Source organism: Cavia porcellus, unplaced genomic scaffold (assembly GCF_034190915.1).
Source record: "Cavia porcellus strain 051 isolate PalLab524CR breed Dunkin Hartley unplaced genomic scaffold, mCavPor4.1 scaffold_26, whole genome shotgun sequence".
Classification (NCBI taxonomy): domain Eukaryota; kingdom Metazoa; phylum Chordata; class Mammalia; order Rodentia; family Caviidae; genus Cavia; species Cavia porcellus.
Window position 1 is genome coordinate 33137151 of NW_026947509.1, and position 26514 is coordinate 33163664.

Below are 26514 nucleotides of genomic sequence, written 5' to 3' on the forward strand. Positions count from 1 at the left end.
GAAAGATATAAAAATAAAGCGAAGATTCACTACCTGAAATTATCCAAGTCTCTCACTTTTTTTTTTAAACCTCATTGATTGAGAATTTCAGTGCTTCCTGTCCCATGTTAATATTTTCGTGGTGTAGACTAGGGAATGTACTGTAAGTGGGGAAAAAAAAAAAAACAGAATATCTTTTTTTTAAAAAAGTAAATAAAAATAAAAACAGTAATGCAGAATTTCAAAACAGGAGAGTAAGAAATAAACAATGGTTAATATGTTGCATATTGTTGTCTTCAAAGTAGTTGCTCACATAACCCAGAATCTTTTAAAAGAGCTTTCCATGCGAGCTGGATGAGATGCCCTAGCTCTTTCATTAGAGCACTGACTGTCCTCAGACTTGACTAACATGGCGGCCCCCAGCTTTGTTACCTGGAAAGGGTGTCACCAAGCTCTGGGCATGCGGCACTCTTGTAGGAGTGATCACACAAGGTCCCAGTGAAATCGCAGTCACAGCCCTGCCATGTGGGCACTTTGCGTGCTCCTCTCATGCAGGTGAGGAAAGCAGGGCTGAGAGCAGATGGGCGGCTCTCACAGAATTGTGAATGCCAGGACTGAGCTTCCTGAGCCCCCGTGGTTCTGTGCAGCCATGCTGCTCGCTGCTACCTTACTGCTGAGAGTTTTAAGGGATTTTCAGATCGATATAAATCTTACTGTGTTGGGGCTGGGGATTTAGCTCAGCGGCATAAGCGCCTGCCTTGCAAGCAGGCAGTCATGAGTTCGATCCCCGGTACCGGTAAAAACGAAAAAGACAAAAAAAAAAAAAAAATAAATAAATAAATAAATAAATAAATCTTACTGTGTTTAAAAGCAGAACATTAGATGAAAAAAATCTGGGGACTCAAAGACCAGCCAGTGGAGATGAAAAAGAGGTCTGTGTTCCTTCCTCTGCCTGTAAGGTGTTTTTGCTAGCAGGGACTGGGGATCGCATGCTTATTAACAAACATTATTGTTTTTTTTTTAATGTTTAAGTTTTCCTCCATTCAACCTTTCCCTCACTCAAAAAAAAAAAAGTCTCATTTCACCAGTGTATCAGGTATACTGAGAAACAGAAATTTGATTAAAGTCTTTTTGACATTTATAAGTACTCACATATATCAGTTTCATTAAAATGCTCTTGAGGCTGGTGAAGAGTGCTTGTCTAGCATGCATGATTCCCAGGTTCAATCCCCAGTACCACGCTTCCAAAAAATACTTGTTAGGGAGTCCTGTTACTACGTTTTTGTTAGTATAACTGCAAGATAAATAGGCATTATTTGCTTGCACACATTAACAGTTTCTCAACAATGCTTTCAGCTAAAATAAACTCAACTTTATAATGCTTTCAGATGGGATTCTGTACTTGTGTGTACATGTGTACTGATGTATGTGAGCTATATATACATGTGCATTGTAAGTAATAAAGATACATAGTACATATTGTATAATAGTAGTGAATGATAAATGTACCTGTGTGTTTTTGTTCACAAGATCTTGGTGGAATAGAAAGCAAATTAACCAAATTGAGGGAATAATTCTTTTCATGCTCTAGAAAAGATAATTTACTTTACAAAATAACTATTACAGATAAAATCCCATTTGATAATCATTTATCCAGAAGGATCATTTCTGACAAACTCTTGGAACACACTCTGGGTTTTCTCATCTGAGTTCGATTCCTTCGTAGGGGATGGGTGGCATTTGCGGAAAATGGACTGGTGCTATGAAGCCGGGGAGCCTTTGTGTGAAGAAGTAAGATTATCTCTATACATTTTACTCTTTAGAATGATTGCATTCACTTTACATTTTCATACAAGATTGCTCTCTCCCACTTCATATGAAAGAATTCTAAAGAAAGAAATCTTTTACTTTTTTTAAGATACAAAATATCTGTGGAGGGATGCAGGCATGGTGGCACAGGTCTGTAATCCCAGCACTCAGGAGACTGAGGCAGGAGCATTGAGAGTTCAAGGCCAGTCTGGGCTAAAAAATGAGACTGTCTCAAAACTAATCTGTGAATGAGTCTATGGTAACTGTGCAGTTTTCTAATAGAAGACAAGTCTCAGGCAGGTGGGACCATTTCTGACATCTTTGGTGAACCCTCCTGGTGAGAGAAATGTTTAGGAGAAGCAGTTCACTAGGAGTCAGAGAACTTCAGAGGACAGATGACATTTGAGCTCATGGAAACATCTGAAGACACTGAATCTTTAAGGGGTTTTAGGGGAGTTTGTGGAGCGGGGGAATTTTTGCAGTAGTGGGAATTGAACCAAGGGAGTGCAGAGCTACATCCTTGGCCCATCTTGCTTTATTATTTTGAAACAGGATCTTACTAAGTTGTCCAGGCCAGCCTGGAATTTGGGGTCCACCTTCCTCAGCCTACTAAGTAATTGAGCTGGGTTGCTAAGTAGCTGGGCTTACAGACATGTACTACTATGCCTGGGCCCTGCATATTTTAGTCTTGAAATTTCCTAATAAACCTATAATGGCAGCACTCACTTTAGTCAAGCTCTGGTGCAAATTCCTAGTCCAGCCAGACTCTTAGGGGGAGTCTTAGGGACACTTTTTCCAGGATAGTTGGAATCCAGTTAAGGCTTCTTGTTGGCCCAAACAAGAACACTTCCCCGTAAGTGGCCTTGAGAGGGAGAAGACCACGCTTCATGAGAAAGCTTTGATCACTGTGGTCAGCTGGTCTTTCCTGGTCTTTGTCTCATTGCTCAGAGGAAGAGGTGGGCTTTGGAGGGTCTTCAGGACACGCAGTTCAAGTGCGGAAGGAAGACTCTATCATGTAGCTTCCCCGTTTTCCTCACTGTTAGTTCCCTGGCAGTATCAGATGACTCACCTAAAGTTAACTCTCAGCCATCAGGATGGGCTTTTGTTCCCAGATCTGCCGTCTCTTTCCTCTCCTAGTCTTCTCAGACAAAAGCATGGTTTACCCTACTTAGATTGCCTTCTTTGGATCAGACTTGGTCTTTTGGATCTGCCAGCTTTGAGACTTGTTCCTGACCATTTCCTCTGCTGGCCTCCTCCTTCGAGCCCTCTTTTGCCTTGTCCCTAAATTACTGTAGTGGCGTCCCTGGCCCAGGGCTCCACCCCCGCCCCCAAGCTCGGTCATGCTCACAGCAGCCAGAGGGATCTTTTGGTGGCTGCTTCATTTCCAGTCCACATCCCTGGATTTGGCCCACTCTTCCAGCCTGTTTTGCTTCCTCTAACCTCCATCTGGTTCTGCCCTCTTTCATCATTGCAGGGTCTCAGCCCTTCACCCAGCAGGCCTGCCCTGTCGTCAGCCTTGCCCTTGCCCTTACTGCTTTTGTCTTGGACTCTGCCTTTGTTTCCTTGTTGCTGGCATTCCATATTTAGTCCATTTTTTCAGCATCACTAAAGTTTCATTTACCACAAGTCGCATTTCTCATCTCATCTTGCTCCCTTCCCTCAGATCTTTGACAATATGAACAGTTTATATTGCAGTTTAATGCACAGTTCTGTATGGTTTTATAATCTTAGCTTATTTCCTTTGTCTTTGATACCTGCCTGATTATACATTTATTTATTTCTTGAAATGGTAATAGAAGGATAGGCTTAAAAAGAGATTCAGTGATCTGTTTGTGCCTTTTAGAAGTCATAAGTGACAAAAGAAAAAAAATCTCTGTGTTCCCAGGATGTGACTCTGAAAGAGCTTATGATATGTTCCGGAGATACTTTGCTTTTAATTGAAGGAAAACTTCCACCTCCGGTAAGATTTTACTTCCAGATAGTATGTAAGTAACAGTTACTGTTTTCTGATTATAAAGATGATACATTCTCATTATGGGAAAGTGTGGAAATACAGACAGTCATAAAAAGAAGACTTTCCCAAAATCCTACCAGTTAAACCTGTTTCCTAGGCCCGGGGATATAGCTCAGTGGCATAAGCGCCTACCTGGCAAGTGCAAGGTCCTGAATTCGATTTCTGGTACCAAAAAAAAATGTTCCTTTTCCATAAACATTTTAAGATAAAATGAAATCAATTATATACAAAGTTTTGTTTCCTTTTTTATATCTAACAATTTAATGTGACCATAAAATCTAGAAATATGATTACTGTTTAATTTACCTGTATTCCTAGTGTTGAAAGTTTAGCTTGATTTTTCTGTTCTTAGAACTAGTACTTAACTATAAATCTTTCTAAGGTAAAATTACTGAATCTAAAGGTGTGAACATATTGAAGACTTGATTTTGTATAACACCAGATTGTCTTCACAAAAGTTGTATAAAATTCACAAAAAGTTGTTCAAAAAATTATTCTGTCCTATCAGCAGAATACTGACCAAGAAAGCTCATTTTATTATTTTAATAAACATTTTATATTACTGCTTTTTAAATTAGTATCAGTTTTCTTAGTGCAAAAAATTGAAAAGATACAAATGAAAACAAAATATGTCCCTAAATTCCAGTACTCAGATAACATTTGTATATGATATAGGAAATTCAGACAGTACAAAAGGCTGAAAGGAAGCAGGAGTCATGCCCACACCTTTGTCTAGAGGGAAACCATCAGTAACTTACTTTTCCTTGTAGATCTTTCTAAGAAAAGTTGGATAGGGCCGGGGATTTAGCTCAGTAATATAAGCACTTCCCTAGCAAGCACAAGGTTGTAAGTTAAATCTCTGGTACAAAAAAAAAATTTTTTTAATACATATGTATGTTTGTATTCGGGGTTAATGTGTGCATATACTTTGTAAAGCTAACATAAGTCAGATTCTGTATTTTATTTTAACCTGCTATTTTGTTCTTTGTTTTTATTTTCTTACTATATCTTAGGATTCTTGCAACAGACCTACCATTCTCTTTTTCATTACTTGTGGAATTCTGTTGTATTTTGTCCTGTGACCTTTAAAGTTATTTGTGAATAGGTAACACTTGTGCTACAAAACTCCAACTGTATAAAAATCAGAACCAGGAAAATACATTTCTTTGCTCCCTGAACATAATTACCCTGAGTTCCCTCTTTAGGCTAACCGGTTTTCTTCTGTATCCCTCCAATGCTGTGGGCTTTTTGATGTACATAGCCCTTAAGTACGTATATGTATATGTATATGTATATGTATATGTACATAGCATACACGTCCATAAAAGACTATATGCTAAACTCACTATTCTGTACTCAGCTTTTTTTATATATCTAAGAATGTACTGGATCAGTGCATATAAAGCCATCTCTTCATTATACTGTGGCTATATAGCAGTCTGTTGTATGGAGGTGTTTTGTTTTTTGGTTTTGGCACTGCTGGTTATCAACCTAGAGCCTTGTGTATGCTAGGCAAGCACGTGTATCACTGAGCTACTATATCCACAGCCCCATAATTTAACTCATCTCTCTTTTTTTGGTACCAGGGATCGAACTCACGTCCTTGTGCTTGCCAGGCAAGTGCTTATGCCACTGAGCTAAATCCCTGGCTTAACTTATCTCTGAGCACTGTAAAAATATGTGTTATGTTTTGCATGGATAGGAGTATTGCTACAGGATAAATTCCCAGAACTGAAATTTCTTTTTCAGAAGTTGTGGCCTGCCATAATGTAACCAGCCTTCCAAAAAGACCTCGAGGATGGGTCATAGGTTTTGCTACCATGAACTATTTGCAATGAATATCCCTCTGTCGGTGGCTTTCTGTGCAGGCACATGTGTCAGAAGGAAGATTCCCAAATGTGGAATGGCTAAATCAAGGGACTTACGTGGTCATTTTAAATTTTAATAACTAAGACCAAATTAATTTCCAAGAATCTCAGTTTTTATTTCTGCCATAACTTACAAACATTCAGGTTTACCCATATTTTTGCCCACTTGAAATAATGTTAGACTTTCTGGATTTTGAGAGTCTAAGAGGTGGAAAAAAAAATTTTTGTTTTGATTTACATGTTGTTAAGTAAAATGAAATTGAATATTAGTTCATCTTCACCATTTTGATAAAGTACTATAGTATGTTTCTTGAAATATGTATTTAAAGTATTTTACATAGTTATTTTTCTCTTATTTTGTATTGATTTATTGGGATGTTTTTTAATTAAAAAAAATGAGGTGGGAAAAACTAAACTAATAATATTGAAATTACAGGGTTTGTTTAAAGGCAGTCGGTTTATTTCCTGTAGTTCCTATGCAGGAATCTAACTTAGATCACAGGCTGTTCTGTCACTGCTTGGAGCTAGTCGTGTGGTACGTTCAGGCTTTGTCACTGTCTGTGCTTTTGTTTTTTTTTTTTTGTCTTTTTCCTTTTTATTGGTACCGGGGATTGAACTCACGACTACCTGCTTGCAAGGCAGGCGCTTACGCTGCTGAGCTAAATCCCCAGCCCCACTTTTGTTTCTTTTATCTACTAAGATACTTCTGTGCAAAGAACATTCAGGCTCAGTCATGCCAAAGTCCAGTTTTTACTATTCTAAACCTTTTATTTTAAATAAGGATAATGTATGACAGTTAATGTTAATGTATGTAAACTAATAAATCCCTTTAAGTATAATGTATGACAGACAGTCTAGGAAGAAAATAATAAATTCAAGAATACTTTATATCCTCAAGATATGTCATCCGGCATCAAGACATGCAGGATGTGGAACTGAAAGTGAAGACTCACTTAACCTTTGTGCATCACAGCAGTTAAATGCTCTGTTCTTCAGGGTTTCCTGAAGGTGCCCATCTGGTGGCACCAGCCACAGGGTCCCTCAGGATGCTGGGAGAGCCGAGACCAGCCCCACAGCAGCCCTGCTGAAGGTGGCAGCTGGAGAGCTGCTGCCACCCAAGGTGAGGACAGACAGAACTGCAGGAGAGCACAGTGCCTGCTCTGAGGGCCCACGGAAATGTGGAGTAGAACCTTACTCGTGTGTCATGCGTCATCCCAAGATGGTAACACTGGTCCGCCTCTGTGCGGTGTTTTTGTAACCTCTGCAAAAGTGCTGTATATCCAATTTCTGTCTTCACTGCTGTCCCCATGCATGGCATTTTCTCAGGCATGGGCTCAAGGGGCAGGAGAGGCCCCACTTGTCATGTGTCAGGGTGTCAGGCTTCATACCACCATGACTGAGTACAAGGGTGGAGTCCAGCTGGAGTCCATGTCTTGCACATCTCCTGGGGTTTGTGTCGCTCTATCACAGCCCCCAGGTCCTACTGCTAGGGCATGTGACATCACTGCCCTCACTTCTCCAGGCAGCGTAAAAATTCATGGCGAGTCACCTGTGAAGAATAGAGTTGCCTTTGTACAAAGCAAGCTTCGCTCCTTACAACAGCACAGTTTAAATGGGAACCTAACGTAGGTAGAGTTATTTTGATATTTTGCTATGTTTTATTTTGTGGTACTGAGATCAGGCCTAGGCCCTCATGTATGCTAGGCAAGCGCTTTCCTGGAGCTGCAACCCAGCCGCAAGAGAAGACATTTGAGTGGGGTCACCTCTTCAGGTGGATTTGTTCTTTTTATCATTCCTTGATTATTTAGCTTGTTTAGTACCTTAAAATATTATCACATAATATATTTCTTTTAAAAAACCTCAGTATCAAGATTAACGTAAATGGCTCTTACTGTTAGAGGTTAAGATGGTATATGTAGAATAGTAATAAAATATTATTAGCTATGAAAGGTTTCTTGTTATTTTAGTTGGGTTACATTAATTCATGTTAACTAATTCTAAAAATATTGAGGTAATAATTACATACAGAGTTGAACACAGATTTTTAAAGCCATGTTAAATCAGTGTTTCTTCTCTATACCATAATTAACAAAAAGGTATATTTTTGATGGTACATATGTGTCACAAGAATTGGGAAATGTATTTCATTATTTAGAATTTCCTGAAAAATACCTTTGTGTGTGTGTGTGTGTGTGTGTGTGTCTTTTTCTTTTTTATGGGTACCGGGGATTGAACTCACGACTGCCTGCTTGCAAGGCAGGTGCTTATGCCGCTGAGCTAAATCTCCAGCCCAAATTTCCTGAAAAATATCTTGCAGATAATGCCAGTCTCCAGTTTTTTTAAGGCATAAGGTGTGGTGCACACCTCTATCCCAGTCACGCGGAAGGCAAGGAGGACTGCAAGTTTAAGGCCAGCCTGGGCATCTGAAGGACTTAGCAAGACCCTGCCTCAAAATCAGCTTTTTTTAAAAAGAACTTAGAGTTTGACTCAGTGGTAGAGTTCTTGCCTAGCAATACACAAGGCCCAGGATTTAATCTTCAGTATGGGTGTGAGACACTCATTAAGAAAGCTTTTACATTTAATTTGTATATAATCAAAATGTAATTGTTATGTATTAGCTGTGAGATCAGCATAAGCAGCCACTGAATCAAAGCAAAAATGTGAGAAAATCTTCTGGATATAAAATTTACATGTAGTGTTTTGTTTTGTTTTGTTTTGAGACAGGATGTCGCTCTATAGTTCAGCCTGGTCTTCAACTCATTGTGTAATCCAGACTGGGCTGGAACTTTCAGTGATTCTCTACCTCCGCCTCCTGAGTGTTGGAATTACAGATGTGCACCCCACATCTGGCAACGTCCAGAGTTTTTTCAAAGAGAGCATTTTAGTTTACCCTTTTAAACCCATCCTTGGAAAGGCCCTCTCCCTGCCAAGGTTTCCTCTTTTGCACACGACTAGGCCTGTACTTTGTGACACTCATCATAGGAGGCCCTGGGGAGACAGGGCTGATGGCTGCTCCCTCTGACCATCCTGTTCTTTGTGAGCTGGAATAAACTGTGCACATGTGAAGAGATAAGAACCGCAAGTTGAGATTGATGGAATGGGAAAGGAAAAGGAAAGAGAAAGGCCCAAAGCCAGTACAAAGAACACAGCAGAATGTCCCACCAGCAAGTCCTTTCTGAGGGCGGAGGAAAGTGCCAAAGGGGCACCGCAGGTGGACCACACAAGGGCAGCTCCCTTAGATCCCTGCCAGCAGCAGCTCCCTGATCCATGATCTCAGCATTATAGCTGGGGGGACTAAGCTCAGGGGCGTGCATTTGGGAGTCTTCAGTGGCCTTTTTTTTTTTTTCTTTTTTGTGGTCTTTTTGAGACAGGGTTTCACTATGCAGTAACAAGCTGGCCTTAGGCACACTTTGTAGCCCAGACTGGTCTCAAACTTGCAGCGATCCTTCTGCCTCAGCCTCCCATTCATTTTAATATGCCTGTTTATAGTATGAGAACATGGATCTGGTAAGCCTGCTAAGCTATCAAACATGGCAGTGTGTTTCAGAAATGGGAGACAGGGAAGCACAGAGTTCCTTCCCAACCCTAGCTCTGTCCTCTTGCAGGCGTTCCTGGCCATGTGCCTGCAGAAGTCCCTCTCCTCTTCCTGGGGGACTTAGACATCTCGGAGGATGCCCGGCTGCTGGACCTGAAGTCTCAGGTCAGACTTTTCCCTGCCTCATGCCATAATGGGTGATGTGGCTTCTTCCAGTGAGAAATTAATATATTCTTCTATTTCCTTTTCCCTTGACCACAGTCTATTCTGATATGGCATTTGTTAGATGCCATGTTCAGGGGTAAGTACTGGCAGGCAGTGCCTGTGGCCCGCAGGGTCCTGGCACCCATCCTGCTGTTGCCCTCGTGGCTGTCACTTACCCGGCTGACAGGCATGCCCCATGTGCTTGTGTTCCAGGCTATCCTTACCACCTGTGTCTTGTGTTCACTTTTATTTTTTAGGGAAACGTGGTTTCTTGAAACATCTTTGTGAAGCATTCACTGCCCCTTTATTTACATTGTGTTGTGCCATTGTGACCCATGAGTTTTGTGTCAGTTTCCCATGAGGTCAACACCCACTTGGAGGTTGGGGCACTAAGTGGGAGGTTGAGCTGTTGTCTGACGCAGTGACAGTTGTGGAGGAGGACGGTCCTGTCCAGCAGGAGGGGTGGGCGAAGCACAGCACAGAGAGTTGAGGAAGCACCTTGCTGTTGTCTGACTTAAGACGAATATTGCTTCCTCTACCTACAGGAAAGAGCGTGGGGCCAGTACCTGGCCAGCCGTCATTGCGAGTCCCCAAAGCTCCGTTCCGTGAGAGCAAGCGGGAAGGCATTTTCCTGGCTACATTAGGTTGGAAGAGAAAATTGCTGTTTGTTGGTTTAAGAAATGGCTGAATTTTGGCCTTTGAACATGCTTCAGCCTAACTACAATCAGGTGCTTGGCGTTACCCGCCCCAACAGTTAGCACAGGCAGCTCCTGCTGGCTGGAGCCCAAGTATCTGAAATACTGACAGTCAAAAGTCCCACCTTAGGCAGAGCAAGTATGGCTACCGGCTTGGGGGAGTGGGGTCCCCCCTTCCCTGGGCCAGATTGCTTTTCTCGGTCACATTCGCTCAAAAGTCTCAGAGGGCTGCTTCTGCCTCAGATGTGGCCGTGGAGAGAGACACAGACTCCTCAGGATGCACTTCAGAGAGTTGTTGCTGCAGCTTTTTAGAAGTAGATGTTAGCGATGCTTGAGGTCCCACCCTCAGATGTGCCATGCTTCACTTGATGTGTTTTTCTGAGTACCTCAAAAAACCAGTGGAGAAATGTCTGTTTCTTTGTCTAGGCCCGGGCCTTGCCACCCGCCTCAGAGCTGGCTGTCCCGGGCCCAGCCCTCCTCAGAGCCTGGACCCTGGAGAACAAGCGCCCCGGCAGGCTCCTGCGCGCTAATCGGCAGCAGCTCAAGTACGTGTCTTGCAGGACGCTTGTCTACCCCGCCCTGCTGCCTTGACAGAGCTGGGGAGCAGACCGAGGGACTCAGTCCTCCGGGTCAGATAAGAGCAGTGAGCCCACTCTGAGCCCTCGGTGAGATCGATGGCATTTCCTCCTACTTTGGGGCAGCTTCCGCTTTCCATGTGCCAGTGAGGCTTTGTGCATTTTTTCCTGTGACATTATCATAATTTAAAAGAATTTGGAGTGAAGTGGAAGTTAGGGGTGAGCCTTGCGTTCAGGAAATGTCTGACACTGCTGCTCTGCCCCCGGGAGCTTTGAACTCAGAGCGCATGTTTGGGCGGTAAGTGGAGTCATCAGTGTGCTTTGCAGAGAGCGGCCCTGCAGGATTCTGTCACATCACGGCTTGTTAACACTGGAAATGTGACAGCATGGGAGTCTAGACCTCAGCCAGAGGATACTTCTTCAGGAATTCGGAGCCAGACCTCTATGTTTAGTACTGGCCCAAATAGCGAAGTACAGTAATCGCCACAGCAGGGGTTTCTGATTTTCTCCATCTCCAAAGCTGCCATGTTCACAAAATAACCCTTAGTTTAAGGAAAAAGCTTAAAATTGTAAAAAGGAAGTTCTCACCAAAAAAAATAAATGATATATCACAGGGATATTTTGTGTCCCTTACTATCAGGGAATACAAACTGGGACGGAGAGCCGCCATCTGCCTGGAGCCCCTGCAGAAGGAAGAACACTTAGGGTAAGAGATGGAGCTTGAAGCAGGCTCCGCACACACCCTCTCATGACCACCCACAGCCTCTAGAAAAATGGAGCAGCCTAACAGGGCAGTGTCCCTTCTCTCTGATTCTGCAAGTAGCTTAGCAACCTGGGACAGACTGCGCTCCAGCAAGGCGCCTGTGTCTGCTGCCTAGAGCTCACCTTCCCGCCACAGGACTGGGGAGAGGGGTTGTACTGGCAACCACATGAGAGGCCCTGCAGCTTTTCAGGGCATTGGAATAGTCTGTCACCACACAGGTGCCAAGCAGCACTCTCACCCCACCCTGGCCTGCTGCCTCCCCCGGTCCTCACCTGACATGCAGCACACCTGCTGGTCTGGTCATGCTTCCTCCCTCCCACCTGAGAACCTAAGCCGTGAGAGCTTAGGGTTACTGTTTACTGTTCCTGCAGCAGCGCATTCATGATGCAATGTGTCCAAGGCTGCTTCCTAGAGGTGGCATTCTGGGTAACGTGGCATCGGTCAGGGCTGGGGAGGTGGCTCAGCGGCAGAGCGCCTGGCTGGCATACCCAAGGCCCTGTGATGCACCCCCAGTACTGCCAAGTAATTCAGTAGTTAAGTTCCTTTCCAGACAAATTGCACCTCACTCTCAAGCTAGTCTTGAGTAGTTCACTGTTGAGAGGTTTCTGAGGTGATAAGTGAAAGGTGTTTCCTTTCTCTCCAGTGCTTTGACTGCTAGTAAGGTGGGCCATGTTTTCAAAGGCTGATAAGCATTTGTATTTTGTGACTGAATAAATTATCTCATTTACTTTTCTGTTTTTGTAACAGGCTCAGAAAAAATCATGTAACTTGTACAGCCCCTGTATACCAGCTTTGGACCCTGTGTCATATCTGTACAGGCAGTGTCTTACAAAACAGCCTTGGTGCTAGGCCCTAGCACTGCCCTTGTCCCATGGCTCCCATGGCCCAGCTGCAGGGTACTCTCACTGTCCCCAAGGAAGCTTCTAGAACTACCTCTTCTTCCCTAGCCTTGTCCCCTACACACTGCTGCCATGACCCCTTTTCCTACGATTGTTCCCAGGACCACACCTGTCCCTGCTGAGCTGGGGCCGGCACCTCGGGAGTCACCTCTCTCAGCCATCCCTCCTTGTCTTGCCACCCTTTCTGCCAAGCATTCCCTGTGGCCTGTCACAGTGCCTGTGTAGCCAGTTTTCTCTCTGCTCCTCATTTCCCTCTCCCCATCTCAAGAATCTGTTCCTGCTGAGGTTTCTTTCTCCATCCTCAACTCTCTTCCCAACGTGCAGCTGGGTTTCTCCTCCCTGGCTGCCCCACACACCTTGAGTGTGTTGCTCCTAGGGGCACGTGCATTCATCTACCTCAAACCACCTTTCTGCTGGCTGCTCAGCTTCTGGTTCCACACCACATTTCCCAGTCGGCTCCATGGGGCCTGCATCCACTTCCTGTCTGCTGTCCTCGCGCAGGGTCTCTACCTCTCCAGGGACTTTGCTGTGGCTCCAGGTCTTCACTTTGTTTGCTCAGGATTGAAGAAAATTGGGCAAAGAATAAAGATTCCCTACTGGCACTGAGAATTTGTTTTTGTGTCTTTTGAGAGAGAGTCTATGTAGTTTAGGCTGGCTTGGACTGTGGAGCCTAGCGTGGCAGCACTTCTGATGTGGCTTTAGTCTGTGCTTTCCCAACAGGTAACAGTGCTAAGCATTTTTTTCCATAGCCTGTTTGACGTGTATGTGTCTATTTTGATGAAATGTCTCTTGACCTCAGACTCATGGTAATCTTCTTGCCTCTCTGGAGTGCTGAGCTGACAGGCATGTTCCACCACACCTGGCCAACATGGAGGATTTAGGGCATATCCCCCTGTTAAAAGCCCAGGGGAGTCAGAGGGAACATTGCCTGTTGCCCTAGCAGTATACATTTTGCCCAGTTTCGTGACTTCTTTGTCCTCTGGTGCAGCCCGCAGGAGGTACTGCTGAGGACACAGATGCGCATCCCGGGGCAGAGGCTCTACGCCCCGGCCGTGGACTTGGTGTGGGACACTGCCCGAGGCAGCACTGCTGGGGCCCTGCGTCAAAGAGTGGCCGATTGCTATGCTCTTCCTGTGGAGAAAATTGAAATTGCCAAGTACTTCCCAGAGAAGTTTGAGTGGCTTCCCATCTCCAGCTGGGTAATGTCTCGGGGCCTCCTGTGGGGCTTGGGACTGCCGTTGGAATTTGCCAGTGTTTCATAGTGGTAGAGCACTCAGGAGGAATCTCAGATTGAGTTTTAAGATGTTCGATCTTCCTGTAGAACCAGCAAGTTACCAGGAAGAAAAAGAAGAAAAAGCAAGATAATTTGCAAGGCGCACCCTATTATTTAAAAGATGGAGACACAATTGGTATTAAGGTGGGTTGTTTAACAGCTATTTTACAGCTCAGACAAGACAGGAGGCTCAAATGATTTTTATAGAGAAGCCTTAACAGTAGGTGATCAGAATACAGATAACCCTGTCAGCCAGGTCGCTTCAGAGTGTGGGTAAGAGGTAGTGCCAGGCAATTCATTTAAGGACAATAAAACTTGATACCAGAACTGCCAAGGGCACTAACAGAAAATTTAGACCAATTGTGTTTATGACCATAAATATAAAAATCTTAATAAAAAATACTAGCAAACAAAACTTCCAACTACATTTTTAAAAATATTTCTATATGAGCTGGGCATGGTGGCATCTGCCTATAACCCCAGCACATGGGAGACTGAGGCAGGAGGATTGCTGCAAGTACAAGGCCAGCCTAGACTTCCATAATTCCCCACGGGTAAGACCAGGTCATGTATTAATTTTTGCACCAGAAGATACAATAGGACTTAACTTTCAGGGAATGTTTTATTTTTTCATGTGCAGCAATTTATGTTTATTCATGTCCAACAATCTACATTCTCTCAAATATGGTCATGTCATAACTCTCAACCCCAAAGTCTGGCCTAAATTATTTTGTGGTTCCTGTAGAACCGTTGGCCCCAGTCACCCATGCCTCACCATAGTACTTTCCATAAGGGAGCACTTCATGTGCAGGTAGCTGCCCAGCACCATGACAGTCATCACCGCGTGTGCATGGCCTCATGCACTGTCTGTGCCCGGGGTCGCCCGTCAGTGAGTTGTGGTCATCAGCTAACAGGTGTTTACCTCTTCAGGTAGAGGCACCCACTTGGGCATTTATGAACACTTACAATTTATAGTATCATGTTTTAAGTATTAATGTCAGTAATATTATTTATATTTAATTACATATGAATATTACTTTATAATTCTGTTGTGTGTGCATTGCATGTTGCAGTCTACATATGAAAAGTGTTCATTTGATGATGTTAACTGGGCTTATTTTGGGTAAGGCTTATAGTACACACATCCTTAAAATTCAGGCCAGGGCTTATTTTCCAGTTTGGTTATTTTGGGGGAAATAGGGTACACAGCAAGAAAGCGCCTGTCTCAAAAACAAAAACAAAAACTGCTTTTAAATGTTCATGCTACTGCAGAGTTGGCCTGTGTCAGGAATGCAGGGTAGCAATCCAGGTAGCAATCCAGGTCACGTAGGTCCTGGGCTCACAGGCATCCACTGCCACCTCCCTGCTCGTACTCAGCAGCTTCTCAAAGCTTTAAGGACAGTGTATGTACCTGACAGGACAGAGACTTCCTCACGGCAATGACCTGCAGCACGTGTGGTCAGCCGCCCTCCTGCAGGCCATCACCAAGCGTCAGAACTGTTGCAGCTCCTTGGGCAGAGTACTCTGGTCTACATCTCACAATTGCCCGGGAGCCTTCAGAATTGTCCCTTCCCTGTTCCCTCATTCCTTCGGGCAGCATCAGAACAACAGCCAGGCAGCCAGCCCGAGCCTCTCTGAAGTCACGCTTCAGCTGTGGCCGTGTGCGGGTGACACAGTGTGGCTGCCTAGGCAAGGCCCTCAGAGATGCCTTAGTCTGGCTCGGTCTGGTGGAACACTTGTGGGAGAAGGCGAAGGTTGCAGTGCTGCTAGTTGATTTCCCCTGTGAAGCACTTCCTGCCCTCCACATTTGTTTCCAGCAAACACCAGCATGGTTTCTATCATTATTAACCCAAATATGTTAATTTCAGTGATAGCTGTTGCTTACTTAAATTTTGAAATGTCTAAGTATAAGCTGAACAGATGTCTGAAAACATTGCTCATTATTTTGAAATGCAGAATCTCCTGGTTGACGACAACGAGGATTTCAGTACAATCAGAGACGACATTGGAAAAGAAAACCTGAAACAGCAAGCACTAGGGAAAAGGCTCAGGTAATTCCCAGGGGTGGTGACCTGGCCTTTTCTGCCCCTCACACACTTCCCCCCTGCCGAGGGCGCCCCACAGAGCCCCCCTTTGCTGCCTCTTGGGACTTCACCCTTCTTCCTCCTGCGCCGTCCCGCTTGGTGCGTGCTCTTGGTTCAGGAATCGGCCTTCGAGCTCATGGCCGCCCAGCTGTGGCAGCAGGCCTCAGTTCCTGGCCACTGCTCCCCAGGCCACTGTTCCTTGGCTGTTGCTCCCAGGCCTCCAGCCCCACCAGCACATGGCCTTGGTCCCGCCTGCACCCCTCATGGCCCTTGCAGCTGGGGGCTTTCACACACACTCCTGGCTTCCCCTGGCCCCAGGGTCACACAGATCCCCAGGCCTGGAACCGAGCGCTGCCCCCTCCCACCCTGTGAGAGCCCTGGTGGCCTGGTACCCACCTTGTGGGCCCACAGCGCTCACCCCTTGTACTGCACTATTTCTGCCTGGGGCAGGCTAGGAGGTTCTCTTACCCAGCCTGGCCCTACTCACCTAGTCCCCCAGGCTCCGCCACCATATTGGGTACCAGCATGGTGGGCACATGGGCCTGTGGAGGCTACCAGGCCACAGAGGGCAGAGGGACCGTTCCCCGGCTGACAGCAAGCAAGGCCTCCCCTTCAGGGCATGGCATGGGAATGATGAGAGCCAATGTGTGAGTTTAAAGAACCCCTTTGCTGCTGGGTAGTGAGAGTTGGTTTGGGGACTGGCAAGACTGACACTTAAATGAGAATGACAGTGATGGCAGTAGGGGGAGATAAGAATGTGGGCCCGAGCCCAAAGCTGGCTCTTTCCCAACTTCCCCGTGCAAGCGCAGCACTGTGCAGCAGGGTAGGCAGTGGCTCAGCGTGCTGGGGGCGCCATCACCTCTGCCCAGGCACGCGCGGACCACGGGCTCCGCACACAGCCGCTGTCTCTCTAGCAGTTCGCTGCTCTTCTCTCAGTGCCACCTCCTCCAGGACTCCGTCCTCCATGCCCCTTGGCCTTAGGACCCACTTGTCACCCAAGCCCTTTGCCCTGTCAGCCCGTCCCCAGGGACATGTGTCCTTGCCCCATTCTAGCTCTGCACCCTGCAAGACCTGCTGGTGTCGTGTGGCAGCCAGGATGGCAGGGTTCGAGGCTCTGCTGCTGCAGGGTTTCCCAGGTAAAACCCTCCCTGTGTCTGGCAGCAGTGGCGCACACACCCAAGCCTTCAGGGCTCCCACCTGCTCCTGTCAGTTTGCATCACCCAGGTTCCCAGGCCCTGTCACCTTCCCTCCCAGGTGAAGGACTTTAAAATGAGAGCTGCTGTCACTGAAACACCTGCAAGTAGCATCAGAGCAGTCCTGTCCGCACCAGCCAGATTAGTCAGGTGACCCGGTACTTTTGTCCATTTCACTTTCTTTTTAGAGTTGTAGTGACATGCTTCCAAATTCAGAAGCCACTGATGAAGCTCCCTGTGCAGTCTGCACCCCTCCCTCCCTCTCTCATTGGCCTGCACCCTCCAGGGACTGTTGCCCACTTGGCCTTTCCTGCCTCGCAGGCAGAGGAGGCTCTTGCTTGGCTGCTCTTTGCCAGGGCAGCCAGGTGCATGGTGCCCCTGCCTGGTGCTCCTCACAGCTCTGCCATAGGCGCGTGTGTGGATGTATGTGTGGGACAGAATGTCTGGGTCAGAGGCTGTGGCCATTGCTAATTTAAGAAACATACTTGTAAAAGGATAGCAAATCAGAGGAGGAGGTAGAGAGTATGAACAGACAGTTTACTAACAGGTGTGCAAAACATGTTCCACCGGCCAAGCATGCGGCAGCCACCTGTGATCCCAGCTACTTGGGAGGCTGAGACTGGAAGATGGTGTGTTCAGGGCCTCCCAAAGTTCAGTCCCCAGCCCCCAGTGCAAAAATGAAGGTCAGCTAAAGCCGTCCAAAAAGATGTGTCAGTCCAGACTGCTGTGAGACACGCCACTCTGCAGCACTCTGCAGGCCAGCCCTGAGGGGTGCAGCATCCTGGGGACAGCATCCTCTGCTGGTGGGTGTGAGCCTGGGACACGCACCTCCCAGGCACAGGCCCCCCAGACAAACCGGAAGCCTGGCAGGAGGGGCAGCCAGGCAGCCACACACAGTGCCCACAGCACCGGGACAGCTGTGGGTATCCAGCTCCCACACCTCAAATGTCTAGTTCAGAAAGGGGGTGGGTCACCCTGCCATGGGCAGTGCCCTCTGCGAGCAGACGAGACCTGAGTCCCACCTCGAACCCTCCCTAGTGGTATGAGAAGTGGTGCACACTTAGGGCCTCCGTGGGGCTGGGAAGCTTTACCCTGCATGGGACTCCCTTCTGGCCACTGGGCCTGGGGCGTGCCTGCAAGTCAGCGCTGGCCTCTGTCTCCACAGCCGGGAAGCCCTGCGCGCACAGAGCGGCGACATGCTCTCCAGTTCTGGGACGCCTGCTCGGCCCCGAGGACCTGAAGCTGCTCTGTCAATCCACGTGGGCAGCTTCCGATAGCACTGGGGCTGGCACTGTGCTGTGGCTGTGGGCTTTGTGACCAGACAAGCAAGTGCGCCACACTGAGCCTGCTACGCCACACCTGCACACCTGCTTTGCCGAGTGAGCTGGACATACGTGTGCATGTGTAACACGATTCCCATTGCTGTCCCACATGCAGCTGGTGTGCCCATGAGCACTGAGCAGCAAATCCACCCTCCAGTGCTCACAGGTAGCTTCCAAATATCAAGCAAAACTGGCCTCAAAGCCCTTACCTCCAAGTCAGCTGACAGCCACAGAGTTCAGGATGTCTCAGTGCCACCTGCAGTGCTACAGCCTCTGCTGTCAGAAGGCAGCAGAGTCATTGGGGACAAGCCTGTCACAGTCAGGGCCACCACTCAGGGCTGGCCGAGCTGAATTCCCGAGCAGCCTCCGTTCACACCAGGGAAGGTGAGGCTGAAACTTCCACCAGTGTAGACAGAGGGCCTCGAGTGGGCTCAGGACACACACCTGAGGCGGGAGACGGATGACAGCAGCCATGGTTGCCTTCCCCGGTTCGGGCCCTCCAAGATGGCCCTGCCCCTCTCCCTGTGCTCCTCCAGGCATCCCTGCATGCCGGTGGAGGCACTGACACAGCCCGGCACCTGGTGAGTGCTGGCACACTGGTGCCAAGAAGCGAAGGGCAAGGACCGGTGGGAAGGCACGCAGCCCAAGACTGCCTAGACAATGCAGCCTGCAGGGAGTGCCCGCTCTGGCCTTTTTCTTCACTTGGGGGCTGGCGGGGGTAAGCATAGAGAAAGCTCGAAGATTAAAAACGCCTTTGCAGGTGCCAAGGTGCTCAGTTTTTATGCTGGCCTGCTCCCCAGTGCAGGGGCTTGGCGCCATGTTCAGGACCATGCACAGCCTGCCAGGGAATCTGAACTGCCGCAAAGCTCCTCTTCCCTCTGGGGCTGGGCCAGGCCAGGCCTGGCCATGGTGGCACCACCGCAGGAAGCAGAAACAGACTGCTGCGGTGATGGACAGCTGCTAGAGCAGTGGGGCAAGTGTCCCCGTGAGGGACCTGGGCAGCCCCTGCTGCATCCTGCTCCTGATGATGGTGCCTGCCGCAGTACAGCTGTCATAGAGTACAACAAGCAAGCCACATGGTGGGGACGAAGGGGGATTCGTGCTGGGAGGACACTGTGACCCCAACACAGGTGTGGGGACTACAGCACGAATCCCCCTTCCCCACACCGTGTGGCTTGCGCCCAGCTCCTGGCCGAAGTTTTAACTCAGTATGCCACACCCTGTATCCTGAAGACAATAGCTTTCTGTTTCCCTTGGAAGCCACCAAAAATTTGACTATTTTTGGAACAGATGAAAAGCAACTGAATTCAGTTCAGCAATGTTTTATGTCAGAGCACGAAGAATGAGAACAAGGACTCTGACAGCGGAAGATCAAAAACAGGCTCATTTTATTTATACACAGAATGATGTATGTACAGCTTGCCAACGGGCCTATGTACAGATCCACACGCGGCGTCTGTGGCCAGGTGGTCACCATATAAATTAGTATAAATATGAGGGGTACCCACCAGGGCACAAGACCTCTTCAGGACCCCAGGGGCCTCCCTGCTGCCCTCCTTCCACAGACAGGACACCAACCTGCAGCGCCCTGGGGATGCAGGGCAGCCTGTGCCCAGCTGCCAGGTCCTGAACTGCTTGCACTGGACCTTTCACATCTCTCTAGCATAATTAAGCGCTTTTTACATAAACCGTCTTTTTATACAAACTGTCAACACTGCTTCTAAATAATATCCCTGACCCAAACTCAGTGCTGTCTGAGAGGACGTGGAGGATTTACTTTTGCTTTCCCCCTTACATCCACTTGTCTGAGCTTCCTCTGACTGGGCCAGCAGTACCAGGCACACAGGCTTGCATCACCTCAGTGAGCTGCTCCCATACCCTGCCGCTGGTTTCACTGCCTACAGCAACTGTGGTGCAGACAGCCACACACAGCAACACTACAAGCACTTCCACTGAACTCAAGGTCCAGGAGGTAGCTCTGCCCAATTTGCACCAAGTCCTGTTGCCAATAAGGTACAGGGACAGGCAATGGTGCACGTAGGGACAGCCTGGGTCAGGCAGGTGGGAAATCCAGTTGGGTATCCCACAGCCAGCCAGGTCTACACCTGGCCCTGCTGCACCTCTGGACAAAGCCCTTAGCAGTTCCCTGCCCGGCCTGTGCATGTCAGACAGGGTGACTCAAGCAAAGGGCTGGGGGTCACACCACTGTGGTCCTCCGCTGTGCAGCCACAGCCCAGTAGCCCTCAAGTCACACCAATGACAGAGTCACAGTGCCCTTCCAGGTGCTGCTAGGACGGCACCTGCATGGGGAGAAAGGACTGGAGCCCGGGCCCAGCACAGGTGCAGGACAGCAGCATGGACCTGAGTGTTCCCCACAGGGACAACAGGGCTGGCAGCAGCAGACGGGAAGCCACCCTAGCCAAGATTCTGAGCCTGGGAACCTGCTCATTATCCAGTGGCAACCAGACCCACCGTCTGGTCCCCCCACGCTGCTTTCCAGAGTCCTGTGGGACAAGGAGCTGTCCCCGCACACACCTCAGGAGGCGCACCCACCAGGAACAGGCCTGTCGCCGCACCACCCCCTCTCCCCATCTCAGGCAGTGGGTGCTTTAGTTCCCAGAGCAGGTAAGAACGGGACCAAAGCGCATCCAGGCCGCTCTCAACCCGGGCAAGTGCACAAGCTGTGTTAAAAACCCTTGGAACAAATGGGACAGGAGCAGGGGCTGCCCTGCGGGGCTGCCGTGGAGAACCACAGTGGCTGTCAGGCACCAAGGACATTCTGGGGTGGGGCCACATAGGCCACACTGGTCATGCTTCCGAGAGCCAGCAGGGTGGTCACCTGACATAACCAACCCAGAATGAGTAGCGAGGAGCCCTGCAAAACAAGCGGGCTCTGTGGACTGGGACACGGTGCTATCCGTGCTGTGACAGAGCCAGGAAAGGTGGCATTTCCAAGGTAGCTGTGTTGTTGGTGTGTTTGGAACCAAACTGTCAGGAACAGGTGTCAGAGGCTTCCTGTTACCGTCCGAGGGAGTAGCACCATGAGAAAGGCTGGGCGGCGGCCTAGGCCTCAGTTGCAGGACGGGCAGGGGATGCAGACAGAGAAGGCGGAGGCTAGGCCTCGGTGGCAGGGGCGCTGCGGCTCAGCTCCTTGATCCCATAGAGGATCCTCTTCATGTGGCCCACCTTGGTCACGCCGAGGTCCTGCAACAGAGGACAGCCACTGTGGACACTGCAAAGTGGCACGGGCAGGTCTGAGACCGGCCCGCCACTGGTGGCTTTCCCGCTGGCTTTCAGAACACAGATGAGGGTGAAAAGGATGATGTCAGAAGATGGGAATGGCAAAGTGACAGTCACACAGGTGCCCAGCACATTGTTCCTGAATCCCACAAAAGTCACTGACATGATCAAAGAATTCAACAGACAGAGCCAGAACACAGGCCTAGAGCAGAGGCGGCTGGGGGCCTCAAGGAGGGCACTGCTTCTGCTCCGTCTAGAGTATGGGCAGTGTGGACAGGGACAGGGATAGGGCTTTGGAACCAGGGCCGTACATACCCCACACTAACTAGAGAAGCCCCCATGAGCTGGGCACCATGCTGGCAGGCTCTGATGCTGAGCTGTTACTTAGCAACCTGGCCACAGAAACCAAGGCTCCCCCCAACCCGGGTGGCTCCCCACCTGGCTGGGCTGTGCCAGGTGGGGCCAGAGCGACAGCCACCTAGGGCCCCAAGGTGCCCGCAGGGGCTGGTAAGCAAACTGGTGCCAGGGCATGGCCAGGTGAGGGGGTTCATGTGGGAGCCCCAGGATCGCCTGTGAAGTACCTTGAGGTCTCTCCGCTCCAGGTGCAGGAGCTCGGAGCCCCGGATGTCGTGTCGCGTGAAGATGTCCTTATACTCACAGAGACTGAGGTGCTCCAGCCAGGCAGCAACCTCCTCTGTCCCCCAGAGGTGAACTGTCAGAGACGGAAAAGCATGAGCGCACTGAGTGCCCCGAGCCCAGCGCAAGGCAGGTGGTGGCCAGCATTCGACACGCCCAGCAACAAGCAGCACCGAGACCTTGGCAATGGCACCCTTGCCCCACAGCCAGCACCCGCCACCCAGCCACAAGCAGGATCATCAGCCATGCATAAGAGATAGGGGTGCCTGCCAAGGGGCCACCAGCTTCCGCGTCCCAAGAGGAACATGACAGCACTCTGCAGGGGACACTGCCAGCTGCAGCGCACAGGAAACATTCAGAGAATTTCACTGGGTCAGAACCCCCACAGAAACCAATTTCCAGACAAACGTGCAAAGATAAATCAAAAGGGAGCTGGCCCGAGTGGTGGCAGATGCCGCCCTGCACTCTAGGCCGAGGGTGAGGGCCAAGCCCTTGGGCAGATTGTGTGAACCCAATTACAGACCCTTCCATGCCACTGCCTACTGATTTTATCGCCCACCATCACTGGTGGCCTGGATTCCCAGATCAGGGCCCTTGATCAGCGATCACAAACAGGCGGGAGCAGCCCAAGAAGGAGCGGGCACAGTCCAGTCCAGAGTGTCACGTCTGCAAGTTTGTCTCGTCATCTCTGCTCCTCCTCCCACCCTGAGGAGGTGGGCAGACAGCTCAGGGGCCTGGGTTTCCACGGAACAGTGAGACTGAGAGGGTGTGACAGTGGTCAGCACCCAGAGGGAACACAGAGAGGAGCGGGGCCGCACAAGGAAAGCCCCGGGAAGCAGGGCCAGGAGCTCGGCTGCGCCAGCCGGGCAGGAGGGAACAAGCCAGTACCCGGGCCTCCCAGGCTGCTGTGGGCCTCTCTGTTCTTGTTGTTCTTCTCCTTTTTGAACTTGGTCACCAGGCGGAATTTACCACTGCGGCTGCGCTTGGCGAGATCCAGCATCACATTCTGAGGGGAGAGGGACACAATTAGCCCCGCAGCCCCAGCTCTGCCCCTTGGAACTGGGGCGCCTTGCAGGTCCAACTCCAACCAGCAGTGCCATCCAACCACAGGGGTTAAAGAAATCGTGGTGGCTACTTTTAATTGTGCTTTCTTCACTTTGTAACACAGGTGTTTCTCCTGTGATGGGGATTTCCTGTCACTGTGTGCCAGCGCACAGAGGTCCCTGGAGCCAGTGACTTAGCCAGGTGCTCCGTGGCCCAGCAGCTCTGCACTGCGTGTCCCTTCCTAAGCTGCTTGCCCTCGGCAGGCAGGCAGGGCAGGCTGGGGGGCAGCAGCAGCACAGATGCTTTTTCCGGTAACGGCCCCCGGGCAGGGAGCAGGGCTCTATAAACTTCACAGGGATGGCAGCCTAAAAGTACTGGATGATTACACCAATACTATACAGTAGAAAACACAAAACTTTTAAAGAACTCATTTAGACACTTATTTGGCAGTTTTATGACTCGATATAGTAACAGTGTATCTTCTAATATAAAGTGACCTTTTGCCTAATGTCTTACACAATTCTTCTTTTTTCTCATGTAGTTCAGGCTGGGTTTCATCTCAGTAATCCTCCTGCCTCAGCCTCCCAACTGGTGTCACAGGTGTGCACCACATGTGGTTGCAATTCCATTCTGTTATATACAAGTGGCCCCCAACTCATGATGGTTCAACTTAACAATTTTCAGCTGGGCACAGCACACTCACACAGCAGCTGTGTTCCTCACGCTCAGTATGGCATTCAGGCAGTCTCCTGAGCTATTTCCCACTCAGGTTAACTCCGTAATCCCGACATCAGTACGGCAGGCCGAGCTAGGCTAAGCTGGCAGGCAGGCTCCATGAGGTGCATGCACAGTACACAGTGTTTACTGGGGCCAGAGTCCCACTGTTAGTAAAGGAACATGGTGTCCCAAGATTTTGGGTGATTGTTTTTGTTGTACTAGGGATCAAAGCCTCCACGCTAAAGCTACACCCTAGTCCTTTCTTTCTCTTGAGATGGGGTCTCACTAAGTCACTGAGGTTCCCAGGCTGGGCACAAATTTGCAGTTGCCCTGCCTCAGCCTCTGGAGTAGCTGCTCACAGGCAGCTTTTATCAGGGGCACACACTGAGCTGGGCACTGTCTTCCCAGCACCTGGACCTGGACCAGCCCTGCAGCTCAGCTGCATCTCCCAGCTGCCGGGGTCACTCTCAACCCCAGCCCAGCTGCTTCCCATGTCTGCTTCTCTTCTCTGCCTGCCATGAAGTATGCTGTACCAGAGGCCTCGGGAAGAAGACTGAAGGGCATCGAACCCGCATGCAACCCAGACCCACGTACCTCCTCGTCCCCAGGCTCCACAGGCTGGCAGAGCCAGTGCATGTCCGCCAGCTTCCTGAGCTGCCTGTCCATCTCGGTGAGGGCAGCTCCAAGCCGCTCCTTCTGAGGGAGGTCCAGCTGCTGCTCCAAGGGAAAGAGACGCAGCTGCTGACTGCAGTCGGGCCCAGGTCAGCAAAGCCCAGGCAGATGGGCAGCCCTGCCACTCAGAGCACCCAGAAATACTCCGACAGAACCACGCAAGGGTCCAAGTCCTGCAACAGCCCACCTGGGCCAGCACAGGCAAACCAGGCTACACACCGCCAGGTGGCTGCTCATGTTCTGAGCACTGGGTACAGCAATGCCAGGAGGCTGCTAAGGCAGCAGCTCTGGCACTCGGGGTCAGCACGATATTTGCAGGGAACAAATATGACGCTAGATAAGGTATCCAGCAAGGCCCTCTGTGTCCTTATCCCAAGGAGTTGGGACAGGAGACAGCGCAGCACACAGGAGGGCAGAGGCCACCAAGGGAGGTGCACCACCCTAGGACGTGGACCTTGAGAACTCACCAGGGCCATCTTCCCAGCCAGCAGCAGTTCCGTCTCACTGCGCAGAGCTCTGACGTTGTTCACTATTTCCTGGACGAAGCTGTAGTTCAGCCCCTGCAAGGAACCAAGACAGACGGCATGTGGAGGCCAAGGTAGCAGGAGGCACCGGGGAGCAGACATGAGAAGACCAGGTACCTCCGCAGTTCTGGCCTTGCCATACACCCGGTCCATAGCCTTGGAGCTGGCGTTGACGGCGTGAGCAAGCTCCTGCTCCACAGCTTGGTGGGACTGCGCTATCTCCCGAATGCTAGAGGGAAGGAGACCCAGCAGGCTGTATCTCAGCCACCCGCACAAGAGGGCACACAGCCCACCCTCCTTCCTCCATAGTTAATAGCGGGAGGGTTAAAAGGCCACTCTGCGATCCAGCTCCAGGCCTTGCCAGGGAGGGAAGTGCACGGAAGAAGGGCAGGCAGCTGAGCACCCAACAGGCAGGCCCACCACAGCATCCACAGTGACACCGGGGTGCTCACACAGCACGGTTCCAGCCCTGGAGCAGCCCTTGTGTGGCGCCCAGGCAGCACAGCAGGGGCCAGGGCGGAAAAGCCGCCATCACTGGAGAGGCAGCACCAGGCAAGCAGGCCCAGGACTGGAAGATGGGGGTGAGTGACCATGGGAAGAAGAGGGTAGCGGGCAGCCACCGGCAGCAGCAGTGCTGACCATGTAGAGGGAAGGCAGTATGGGCCAGGGCACGGGAGCCCAGGGAGGGCACAGAGCCAGAGCACAGAAGCCTGGAGACTCAAGAAGCCGGGGCAGGATGAAAGGGCAGGAGGCAGGCACATGGCCACCTGGAAGCCTGGAAGCACTGTGCCACCAGGGCCGTGGCACAGCCAGATGTCAAAGTCAGGACAGGAGTAAACACCTGAGCCACTGTGTCTCTACTGGCAGCAGAGCAGCATAGAGACATGCTCAGAGGTGTCCCGAGAAAGCCAGCTGGCTTTTAGGGTCTATGGGTGGTCCCAAAGCTGTGCACACACCTCCTCTAAGAACTGAGGTGAGTGACCCCACACATGAAACCCAGAGAAGCCCCAGAGGCAGTGGAGCCCACCTGTGGATGAGGACCCCCGCTGCCTGGCAGAACTGGTCCATCTGCATGGCCTCCTCCTCAGACAGGATCTCAGGGTGCAGTGAGAAGGAGGGTGGACGGGGCAGCTCGCACTTCTGCTTGTCCTCCCAGGACTTGAGAGTGTTCTCGAAGGCCTGGGTGCGAGAGCCTGGGCTGACACCTCCCACGCACTGCAAAGGGCGCTGGCCAGCCGCCCTCAGCCAGGGACAGACACAGGTCCTTCCTAGCACCACCCTCCACCTGACAGGAAAGCACACAGTGCCCTGGCTTCTCCACCACCAGCACACAGTGGGCGCTGCAATGCTTCTGGCTTGGCCCCTACACAGCTCATCTTCGTTGTTTGGTTTTCTGAAACACAGTTTTACTGCATAGTTCAGGATGGCCTCACACTCATTGATCCTGCCTCAGCTTCCCGGGTGTGGG

The 26514-nt window shown here is 49.9% G+C and overlaps 2 protein-coding genes across 26 annotated transcripts in view; one reads left to right on the top strand and one right to left on the bottom strand.

The window, feature by feature from the left end:
* Nucleotides 1-19925, top strand: part of Usp40 (ubiquitin specific peptidase 40) — an 82409-nt gene extending 62484 nt beyond the window's left edge. For 6 of the 17 annotated variants that reach the window (XM_005005707.4, XM_063237082.1, XM_013157398.3 and 3 more), the window contains 10 exons: nucleotides 1706-1770; nucleotides 3674-3748; nucleotides 6667-6790; nucleotides 9276-9370; nucleotides 10531-10649; nucleotides 11320-11385; nucleotides 13330-13540; nucleotides 13663-13758; nucleotides 15571-15665; nucleotides 18057-19925. In XM_005005707.4, coding sequence (XP_005005764.1) covers nucleotides 1706-1770; nucleotides 3674-3748; nucleotides 6667-6790; nucleotides 9276-9370; nucleotides 10531-10649; nucleotides 11320-11385; nucleotides 13330-13540; nucleotides 13663-13758; nucleotides 15571-15665; nucleotides 18057-18168 — 1058 coding nt within the window. In that variant the 3' untranslated portion in view covers nucleotides 18169-19925. Of the gene's footprint in view, nucleotides 1-1705; nucleotides 1771-3673; nucleotides 3749-6666; nucleotides 6791-9275; nucleotides 9371-9466; nucleotides 9507-9696; nucleotides 10650-11319; nucleotides 11386-13329; nucleotides 13541-13662; nucleotides 13759-15570; nucleotides 15666-18056 lie in introns of those variants that run through there. The other 11 variants (XR_010043453.1, XM_023566920.2, XR_010043454.1 and 8 more) reach the window with 11 other exon arrangements.
* Nucleotides 19580-26514, bottom strand: part of Dgkd (diacylglycerol kinase delta) — a 95615-nt gene continuing 88680 nt past the window's right edge. For 8 of the 9 annotated variants that reach the window (XM_063237075.1, XM_063237076.1, XM_063237074.1 and 5 more), the window contains 7 exons: nucleotides 26074-26225; nucleotides 25164-25275; nucleotides 24990-25082; nucleotides 24445-24564; nucleotides 22978-23095; nucleotides 22035-22165; nucleotides 19580-21417 (listed from right to left, as the gene is read on the bottom strand). In XM_063237075.1, the coding sequence (XP_063093145.1) occupies nucleotides 21328-21417; nucleotides 22035-22165; nucleotides 22978-23095; nucleotides 24445-24564; nucleotides 24990-25082; nucleotides 25164-25275; nucleotides 26074-26225 (816 nt within the window). In that variant the 3' untranslated portion in view covers nucleotides 19580-21327. The remainder of the gene's footprint in view (nucleotides 21418-22034; nucleotides 22166-22977; nucleotides 23096-24444; nucleotides 24565-24989; nucleotides 25083-25163; nucleotides 25276-26073; nucleotides 26226-26514) is intronic. The other variant, XM_063237073.1, reaches the window with a different exon arrangement.